The sequence below is a fragment of the Chelonoidis abingdonii genome, chromosome 1, assembly GCF_003597395.2.
Source record: "Chelonoidis abingdonii isolate Lonesome George chromosome 1, CheloAbing_2.0, whole genome shotgun sequence".
Taxonomy (NCBI): Eukaryota; Metazoa; Chordata; order Testudines; family Testudinidae; genus Chelonoidis; species Chelonoidis abingdonii.
The window spans coordinates 162,642,013-162,652,983 of NC_133769.1; the positions used below are offsets into that span (position 1 = coordinate 162,642,013).

Consider the following 10,971-nt stretch of genomic DNA (forward strand, 5'->3'; position numbering starts at 1 on the left):
TTTTTAAAGAATGAGAGCTAGAATCCCCTTCCTCTAGCAAACCCCTAACAACCAAGTTTGCACCTGGAATGTGAATTTGGCAAGAAAGGGGAGGGATTTTAAACCCAAATTTCCCACAAGATTCTAATCAATAGCAAATAACACATAGAAAGATACGAAAAATTTCTCAACATCATGAAATGATTTGGAACATCATATATATGAATAGTTGCTAACCTTGGACAAGGACTTGAAATTTCTACTTGAATGTTAAGCTCTAAGGGGAGATGGAATTTATTCCCCACATTATTGCATGTATTGGGTGGGTGGGTGTGGAGACAAAGGGTGCATTCCTAGAGGTCTTTGGTGCTGACTGGGTTAAAACTCTTTTCCAAGACCTGGATTTAACACAGTTAATGTACACAAGAATAACCTGTATCACATGCAATATTTTGCTGAGGGGAGGAGAGTATTGTGGGAAATGCATTGGTTGGCTGGCTGGGTAGTCTCCCTTCCTTCCCCAGCTTTTGTGAAGTTGTGACTTCTACAGTGCCTTATTCCTAATAGATGCTGGCACTCAAACACAACCCCTCTCCCATACACACACAAGTTCAGCCTCAAAAACAACACAGACTGAGGGAAGAGTCAAAGTGTACCTCAGAGTCACACAGGAAGGGTAGAGGTCATTAGCAAAAATAACTGAAGCCGTGGTGGGACTGATACAATCACCTTGAAATCTGGACAATTTCAAACATTCCAAATTTGAGCAATATTTCTTCCACCTCTCCTCCCCGCTCCCCGCCAATGGTGCTGCTATACTGCCAGGAGTCCAGTTTGCCCAAGAATAGCTGCCCATCCAGAGGCCTTTCATGCAGGGCCCCATTTGTTGGCATTGTCAAGTCCAAGGAGGTTTAGACGAGTCAGGCTTTTTCCACTACTGTAAGTGTTTTCCATGGGGTACGTGAATGCCATTTATTTTGCTTTAAATGCACTTTAAAAAAAAAAAAAATCAATGCTCCAGACTGTTTCAAATACATAGGAGGAAGATAGTGCATGAGTGTCTGAACCCAGTTCACTTTATCTCCAGTTAAAATATACTCTGTGGTGTGTGTATGTATAGACATTTGTGTATACACACACACACCCCCATATCCATATACACACCCCAAGACACACAGTGCTTAAGTAGAGAGTCTGTCTATAGTTAAGCTCACAAAACCGGATGCTACACAAACACAAAGGCAGCAGAGGAATTACGGTTGGGCTCTTGAAACACATCACAAAAAATGAAAACAGCTATTTGCCAAGTGACTTTGGTTCTTTCTGTATGTTCAATAACTATAGTAGGTGTGGGTTGTAACCAGAATAAAAAGGAACGGTGCTAACTGAAGGCAACTGAATGAATGGACAAAAACCCACTTGGTCCAATAATGCAATTAAAGTGCTACACCAATTCTCAGCTTAGTTGTTTGGGTTTTTTTTTGTTTTTTAACAAAACCATAAAATAGATGATCCTCCCACAAAAACAAACCCTGTCCTGAAAAAGCCCTTTTTATGGAAGATGTCAGATCTCAAAACTTTTGGCCTTGCTCTCAATCAGCACATGCAAAATCAGTACTTTTTTAATGTCTGAAACAAAACAAAAATAGAAAAAAAAAACTTTTTGAAGCACCTTAATGTGGCTTCCCATTCCAGGAGTGGTAGCCACCTTTTTTCTTTGAGCACCTTATTGATGTGTTATGCTATCTGCTGTCTTTTTGTTACCTGTTGGCTGAATGGCTGGCTGTTAACATGTACACGTATGCAGGGGCGAAGGGATGGCTGTGTGCGCACCTAGTGCACACAGGCCTTTCTGTGAAATGCTATATGTGCACCCACATGCACGCACACCCCGCTGTGATATCTTTGTGTGTGTGTGTGTGTGTGTGTGACGCTCCATCTATGTTCCCGTTCCTCGTTGGATTGGTTTGAATTTAGAGGGAAATTTCTTAACCTGTCTCTGCCCTTTTTGGCAGACGAAGTTAAAAATTCATAAATGGCTGAGGGAGGGGACATTTCCTTATTGGGAACAAAGGAATTCCCAACAATCATTCAAAGCTGAGTGAATGGGAAACTGCATTCAGGCCTAAATCCTGCAGTCTTTGGGCAGGCAGTCTCCCCGCCCACTGCTTTCAGTGGCAGTTATGCCAGAATAAAGACTTCATGATTTGGTCCCCAGCAGGCAAAGCTGCTTCTCAGGAGACAGGTCTTTGCCTCTACCAATGTGCATTGTTGTGGCTGTGTGTGGGTTATACACTCACACACACCGCTACACAGATATCTCTAAAGATACAGTTTGTGAAGATATGAAGAGCAGGTCAAAAGTTTAGAGGGGTTATGAGTTCCTTTTGTTTCTTTTATTATACTCTGTAAATGGTATGTCAGTTATTAAACAAGCAAACAGAAAATTGTTTTAAAAAACCCTTGCATACGCCTTTTCTATCAAGTGCTTTAAAATATAGAATAAATACACACATCCTGCCAGTTTTTTCTTACAGTGAGAGTATCCTTACCTGCCATTTAATATTAGCCTCGTATTTTTCTCACGTATATTTACCTGTGACTTGTATTTGTTATTTAAAACAGAAAAAAAAAAAAGAAAAAAAAGAAAATTAACTAGCGCTTCATTATCCTATATTATTATTATTATTATTATTGTGACATTTTGGAATACTGTGAAGTTTTATCTCTTGCATATACTTTATACGGAAGTATTACGCCTTAAAAATACGGAAATAAATTTTACAAGGTTTCTGTTTTGTGTGGAAGAGTAATTGATGTTGCTAAGAATGATGTTTGTTTTTTTGTTTTTGTTTTTTGTTTTTGTTTGTTTGTTTTTTGGTTTTTTTAATGTTACCAGCACTTTTTTTGTAAGTTTCACTTTCTGAGGTATTGTACAAGTTCACACTGTTTGTGAAGTTTGAATATGAAGGAATAATTAAAAAAAAAAAAAGGTAAAAAACTTGGCAGGTGTCTTTGTGGGTTTATTTTCCTCCTAGAATATACAAGGTTGCATGCAAAGACACAATCCTGCAGTTGATAGGACAGAACCACACTGGCGCACTCACTGTATGACTATATTGCAACATTTGACTCTGGGGCTAAACTTCTCCAGAGGACCCTGTAACACAGAGGACTCGCTGATTGGAAGCATAATATCAGAAAATATGGCAAAAAGGAGACTTCTTACAAATAGAAATTTTTTGGTCAAATAATATTTTAAAAATCCATGACAACAGCAGACTGTAAGTAACCTGCCATGCATCTCTCCCTTGCTATTCCAGTCCTTGGCTCCTCACACACAGCTCTGCCAGTGCCCCTCCATCCTGACCTGCAGTCCCCCTGCTAGTCCTGTCCTGGGACCCCTTACAGGTCAGCTAGTGCAGCTCAGTCTTAACCTGCAATATCTTTACTACAGACACCCCCTGTACAATTCAGCTTCTCTATTTCAGTCCTGAGGTGCAATATCTTGATTCAGTGATTTGCATAAACCTACTCTTAAGATAAGGCAAAGGTCACCAAACTCTCTCATTGGTGACCTAAGTCAAGCTTGAATCCAAGACTCCATTGGTAAAAAGGCAGCAATGGCTACTGGAAGTTACAGGATTTCAAGCCAGAGCACAAGACTTGCCAGGCTGGAGATGCCACTGGAAGGCCAAGCAAGAGCTGAGAGAGCAGATGCCCTACGTCTCCTAACCCACCCCTCCACCCCAAACTCAATTACTAGTTTTGATTTTTCATTCACATCCTTGGCCAAATCCTGGTCCCACTGAAACTAACAACAAAACGCCCAGTGATCAACGGAACCCGTTTCACCTCTGGAGCACACTTTTCAAATGTGGAGGTTTAATTTAGGGCACCCAGTTCTGCCCTTGGATTGAGTCCAAATGCATAAACAAAGTATCCTAATTTAGGTGTCCTCTTGTGAAAGTTAGGAAACACACCCCCACACCTCCACCCTTCTTCCTCAAGTCTGTTGGTTTTGCCCTAAAAGGTTAAAAGTTCAAGACAAGATATCTTTCATTTGTCATAAGCCTGAAAATGAGATCCTCCTCCAATGGGATGCATAAGAATCGTCCCCACAGTCCTGGCAAAGCAACATCATTGCTAAAAGATGAGGGACATAGAAACACATTGGATAATCATTTCCATAGCAGGGGTTGAAAGAGCATTTTAAGAGGAATCTAGAATGTTTTTCTCATGCTAGGAGGCACTCTTCTCAAAACAAGGTAAACTGACCAAATCTGCACCCCAAGGCCATATTAACATCCAAGGACATATTCCAGTAGTTCTCAGCCTGAGGATTGCAACCCCAAGGCATGTTGTTAACCAGCAGGGTCCTGTGGGATCAAAAGGCTGCTTCCCATTATTCAGCAGGTCCCATATGCAAAGTCAGTGGCAATTGGCTGCCCTACAGCCATTTTCATGCCTAAATTCTGTGAATGGTGCTGCACTGGCAGCTCTGGAGACTAAAGTCCTCTATCCATCTATCATAGGTTTCACCCCCACTCTGAACTTTAGGGTACAGATGTGGGGACCTGGATGAACACTTCTAAGCTTAATTACCAGCTTAGATCTGGTTTTGCTGCCACCATCCAGATGTCTGAGTCATCTGGAAAAAACTGTCTTCCCCCCAAAACCTTCCCCTCCCTTGAGAGACTCCTCCACCAATTCCCTGGTGAGTCCAGATCCAATTCCCTTGGATCTAAAAAAAAAAACAGGGAAAAAATCAATTAGGTTCTTAAAAAGAAGGCTTTTAATTAAAGAAAAGAAAGGTAAAAGAAAAAAAAACCTCTGGCAGACAGCATACAAGCTGATCTCACAGACAACAAATTTAAAACACAAGATGTTCCCCTGGGCAAAAACCTTAGTATGCACAAGAATACCCAAATTTGATTATTTCCCTAATTGCACAAAGACAAGTTACAAAAGAAAATAAGCATAATCCCATTTATTCTTTTCTAAAACTTACTATTCTAATAAGAGGCTGGTTCCTTGATCTTTTCCACTCCAGCTGAAACTGAAACTGACTCTAAACAAAGAAAACTTCCCTCCTTCCTTTTGAAACATCTTCTTCCCCCATTGGTTCCTCTGATCAGGTGTCAGCTAGGCTACGTGAACTTCTTAACCCTTTATAGATAAGAGAGGCATTAACCCTTAACTATCTGTTTATGACAGTATCCATCAGATCAGGTGCAGTCCAGGCAGCCGCAGGTGGGTTGGCACCATTCCCACACATAGCCCCCCACTTATTGTTCCTCAGCCCTGCTCTTGAGAGACCATCCCCAGAGATGAGAGGAGATGGCAGTGTCCATGGCTCAGTCATTACCTTGCTTCTTTCCTGAACCAGTTTTCTTCCCCAAGTTGTGACGTGGTCACTGGTACCCTTAGGAAACTGGCCTGAGACTTCCACGCAGCCCTTCAGTTAGTAACAACGTCTTGTCGCTACCAGCCTGGATGGGATTTTGAACAAAACCCAGAAGGTAAAGGCCGTTTCCAATCTCTTGATTCATCCAGTGCAAACACCCTGACCCTGTCTACAACAATGCTGTGTACTTCTCCCTCCCATCACCACCACACATATCCTTTCTCTTGACCAGTCAACCTCCAGACCATTTTACGAGACTTGATGGAGGAAGCAGAAAGGTTTCAACAAAAGATCTGATGCAGGATCGCTATGCTTCCCCACAGCCAAAACTTCCTCCTCCCCACCCAACTACCCCATTCGTACCACAGTGCTCGTGCTGCTGTGGCTTTTGTATCGAAAGACGTTGAAATAGTCGTGACCATCATCGGACTCCTCCTGAGCTCCCACGCTGCTGGCAGATGCCACGCTGGCCTCTGCTGAGCTGCCTGTGGTGGGGTTTGGTGAGCTGCAGTCCTCCCCACTGCTGCTGGAAGGTGCCTTCTGCAGGACATGGGGCGGCACATGGATCTTCTGAGTTTGTTTCTACAAAACAAAGCCACAAGGTTTTTTTCCTCCAATCATTTTAAACCAGAGATGGCCCCAAGGGCCATTCTTCAGATCCATACTTTCCCAGAGTCTGGGCAGGATTTCTGTCTACAGGTTGAGATCAGGCTCATCCTTACATTTAAACAGCTGCTCAGGTTCCCACCATCCTTCCACCTCTTTCTTAAGAGGGGAGAGAGAGAGAAGAGTGGGTGATGGAGGGGTTGAGGAGGTTGGGTATGAAGGGGGCCTGAGATGTGCCCTTACACTGGTGGAGGCCCCCTTGAGAAGCAACCTCACCCTTGACTGGTGTGGAGTAGAGTCCTCCATTAATCCAGCCCTCAGCCAATATGGAATAAAATGCCTCCCATCATTGACCAGCCCCCTTGTCCAGTGAAGCATGTACAGGCCCATGAGATGTGCCCACACACTTGACAGCTGGCAGATTAGGGCCCCTATCTGACATGTCCTCACACCTAGCTGGGGACCCCAATCTTAGCCAATGGGATGGGCATGGGGCCTGAAATGGCCCCTCATACTCAGACCATTCCTGCAGGAGTTGAGACATACCCACATAGTAGCTAGTGAAAGGAAAGCAGGGCAATTACTGAGACACACCGTCACACTTCAGGAGAACCTGAAATATGCTCTCAGCAAGCAGCCTGAAAGAAGGAGGGCCCAAATATACACCCCGTTCTCTGCTGACTCTGAAAAGGTCTCTCGCACTCATCGAAGAGGGGATGCTGAGATGCATTCAGCCCAGATGGGGAAACATGAACTGTGCCTTCACTCTCAGCTAGGGGAATGAGGAGGGACCCCAGATATTCCATCAGTCAGCCACAGGATGGGTGACATGAGCAATTCCCTCACACTCAGCCCAGGTGTATTAGGGTGGTCAGCAGAGCTCACTGGGGAGGGAATTAGGGGCCATAGCAAAACCCTCACTCTGAGCTGGGTGCTGAGTTACTAAGGCACGGGATCTGAGATGATTTCTTGGCCATGCTGTGGGGATTTTTCAGCAGATGCTCAAAATTCAGCCAAATCAAGTGAGTTCCTGAGGCTGTGGGCAGCAGAGGTCAATACACTAGGAAGCACAATGAGCAACTAAGTGAATGCTGGAGTTGGGGACAGCAGAGGTCTGTCCACTTAGCCACCATGTTTCCCAACAAAGTTACTCTGCATCTTTATGTTTAATCCGATCAATGAATTAAAGATTCAAGAGCTAAGAAAAGTAATGGGATGAGTGGAAGGGGAGCTGATGACCTTACCAGGACTAACTTCCGGTTACCTTTCTCCTGAGGATCCAGAGTACGAAACACCCTAGGAGCAGAACTCCCACTATCAGGCTGATGATTATGTATGGAAGGTTCTTCCAAAGGGTCATCTCCTCTGATGTTCCTGAAATTAAGTGAAGAGAAATGTGAGTTTGGCATTAAAATCACCCTTGGCCACATTCACCAAAGGCATGCAGAAGGGGGTACAAGGCTACAGCTGTGATCCTCAGGCTTGATGCTAATCTCACTCTTATTTTACACTAGTATAACACCATTGATTTCCAAAGAGTTACTCCTCAATTACAGTTTTAATGAAATCAGAATCAGGCCCCACGTGTCCAGGTTTGACAAAGAAACCCTGATGAGAGGGCACTCTATCTCCTTCTTCCTCAGGACAATCTGGATCTTCCGCCAACTGGTTTCATCCTAAACAATGCTGGGGGTAGAACCTAGTGATGATATATGCCCGATGGAGACCATCTGTTTATTATTTCATGCATAATACAACAAAGAGAGGAGGGGGGAGAAGCAGGACACGGTGGCGGGCTTGCAGAGGAGGCAGAGGCAGAGGCAAGTGCAGGGGGGCGGGGCCACAGGGAGCTGAGCACCCACCAATTTTTTCCATGGGTGCTCCAGCCCCCAAGCACCCACGGTGTCAGCGCCTATGGCTCTGTTCCTATTGATTTATTCCTGACCCACTTAGAGTGAAATAATTATGTTGCCACTGCTGGGGGTTCTGAAAACCTTGGGTAACACCCCCACCACCTACTGTATGCTTTCTCCTCTCTCCCCAGCAGCACCAGACCCCTACAGATAGAATTGTACCCTTGTATTAAGGGCAGAATTTGGCTCCAATTAGCCTTCACACTTCCTGTATGGTAGGCGAGTATTATTAGAGACAAATCCCCAAACCAAATCAAGGGCAGATCACTTCCTCTCTCTGTCCCTCTAAATGCAGTCATCTCTACCAACCACTAGACGATCCGTACTTCTGTAATTCAAGTAAACAGATCTGGCAGAGCACTGGGCTAGTGGAAGGAGAAATGGCAAGTGAAATTGACCATAAACAGAAAGTGACATTGACCAATCTAGCTTTATTGTCCAAGCTAAGTGAGAAATGCAAAGAGTAAACAAACAGTACATAATCCACAGAAGTGATGAAAAGTAAATTAGCTCTTAAAACCTTTCAGCTTTAATAATATAATTTACTAGTAACAAAGGCAAAAGGTAAATGTTAAAAAATAATTTTGGCCATGTCACCCACAAAATGAATCTACTCTAGGGAAAGGAAGAGGGTGCTCTGGATGGTGCTAATTCTTCAATTGAAAAATAAATTTGTCAAAGGTGCCTAAAGGGGTAAATTTTCAAAAGTGCCTAAAACACCACTCTTAGGCTCCTAAATAGAAAAGGGTGACATTTTTCAGCTAGAACTTTTTTTCACCGAAAAATGTAGATTTGAGTCAACTGAAACATTTCAAGAAGTCAAGTTAAAAAATTGTATCAATCAAAAAAATTCATTTTGAAATATCAAGACAAAACGTTTCAATTTTTTATTCAATTTTTTTTAAGTTAACAAATCTTACAATCATTTTCAGTCAAACAAAAAGTTTCATTCAACCTGAAATTAATTAATTTTCAAATTTTTGGTTCATCAAATTTATTTTTAGGGGGGGAAGGGTGGGGGGAGTTCAGTACAGCCCACAAACTGAAAAAATCAGTTATTCATGCAGCTCTTTTCCTACAGGCTTGTCTACACACACGAATTTAATCCAGAATAAGATAGGGTGTGAATTTAAAGCAGTTTCTCTATTCCTGATTAACTCCATGTGTGTTTCTGCAACTTTCTCATTCAGAGGTGTGAAAAAACACCCGAGTGCTGCAAGTTTCAGTGCTGCAAAGTGCCAGTGTAGACAGTGCTACAGCGCTGGGCGCCACGCCCCTCATGGTTTTTTAGAGCACTGGGAGATCTCTCTCCCACTGCTGTGCCACGACGACACAAGCCATGTTAAAGCGTTGCCGCTGTAGACATTGCCAGTGTAGACAAGCCCTTATTCTGGAATAAGAGTATTTTATTACGAATTAGCTTAATCCGCTTCCAAAAAGTGCCTTATTCCCTTTGATTAATATGAAGTTAATCAGGAATAGCTATTCTGAAATAATTCCCATGTAGACAAGCCCTGAGTCACTTAGGTGCTTTGGAAAATTTTACCTGCACTCCATAGATCTGAGTTATCTGTAGTTTTGTTGGCTCACCTGTCAGTTCCAGGAACGTTCTCCCTTCAAATATTCCATAAGGGAAGGTGTGAAATTCACAGCAATAATCCCCAGTGTCATTGACGCTTAAGAAGTGGATTGTTATCCCATACTCTGCTGCCAGCGATACCTTCTCAGTGAATGCTGGCTGGACCATAGCTTTATCTTTGCTTAGGTAAACTGCAAGCATGACCTTGTTACACCTGTTCCAGTTCACCTGCGACACAATGGCATTGGTCAAAGAGAGAGAACACCGCAGGGTGATGTTGCTGTTTTCAACTGCAGAAACGTTCCCAGCTGTTAGAATTTTCTCAGTTGTGTTCCCTGGAAGACAGGAAACCAAAGTGTAGTCATGAGAGTGATGCACTGTAGGGTTCCCCCACAGCTTGTGAGAGAGAAAGTTCGTTTGATTATCTAAATTCCCACTCCACTGCAGTCATTGAAATCAGATAAAACAAGCAATAACCAAACAGGAAGGAACTATATCTGAGAAGGAAGGGAATTCTTTGTGACGGGTTCGGTCACAGAGATCCCCTTGGGATTGTCACCTGATGTGCTGAAGTTACCTCTGAGCCCATTTTCCCTGCCAGCTTGGGACTCCAGAACCCTGCCTTGTTGAGCCAGGCACACTAGCCTGCTGCAACACAGACCCAGGTCTGGCTCACGTCCCCAAAGCTGCAGACTTTAACTAAAAAAACTGCTCAGCAGGTTACCTGTCTCCAGCACCCAGACACCCAACTTCCAATGGGATCCGAACCCCAAATAAATCCATTTTACTCTGTATAAAGCTTATACAGGGTAACTTCATAAATTGTTTGCCCTCTGTATCACTGATAGAGAGCTATGCACAGCTGTTTGCTTCCCCCAGATATTAATCACTTACTTGGGGTTTATTAACAAACAAAAGTGATTTTATTAAGTATAAAAGTAGGATTTAAGTAGCTTAAAGTAATAACAGCCAGAACAAAGTAAGTCACAAAGCAAAATAAAACAAAAACGCACAGGTCTAAGCCTAATACATTAAGAAACTGATTACAGGTAATCTCTCACCCTCAGAGATGTTCCAATAAGCTTCTTTCACAGACTAGACGCCTTCCTAGTCTGGGCCCAATCCTTTCCCCTGTACAGTCTTGTTAGTTCCAGGAGACATCTCAGGTGGTAAGCAGGGGTTTTCTCATGACTGGCAGCCCTTTTTGTCCTGCTCCACCCCCTTTTATAGCTTTGGCACAAGGCGGGAATCTTTTGTTTGTGCTTGCCCCCACCCTACCTCATCAATGGAAAAGTACAAGGATTAAGATGGATTCCAGTGTCATGGTCATGTCACTGTAAGACCCCTAGTCTCCATTCTTCCTTGGTTGGCCCACACAAGAAGGCTTGCAAGTAAATAAACCATTTACAACCAATTGTCCTACTCCAGAGGTCAGCAACCTTTCAGAAGTGGAGTGCCAAGTCTTCATTTATTCACTCTAATTTAAG

The 10,971-nt window shown here is 43.3% G+C and overlaps 1 protein-coding gene across 1 annotated transcript in view; it reads right to left on the reverse strand.

Moving 5' to 3' along the window:
* Positions 1 to 2,813: 2,813 nt before the first annotated feature.
* The window catches only part of TIGIT (T cell immunoreceptor with Ig and ITIM domains), an 11,150-nt gene continuing 2,992 nt past the window's right edge, over positions 2,814 to 10,971 (reverse strand). Inside the window, exons 2-4 of the mRNA XM_032776834.2 lie at positions 9,496 to 9,819; positions 7,257 to 7,366; positions 2,814 to 5,968 (exon numbers count right to left, since the gene is read on the reverse strand). Of these exons, the coding sequence (XP_032632725.2) occupies positions 5,735 to 5,968; positions 7,257 to 7,366; positions 9,496 to 9,819 (668 nt within the window). The 3' untranslated portion in view covers positions 2,814 to 5,734. The remainder of the gene's footprint in view (positions 5,969 to 7,256; positions 7,367 to 9,495; positions 9,820 to 10,971) is intronic.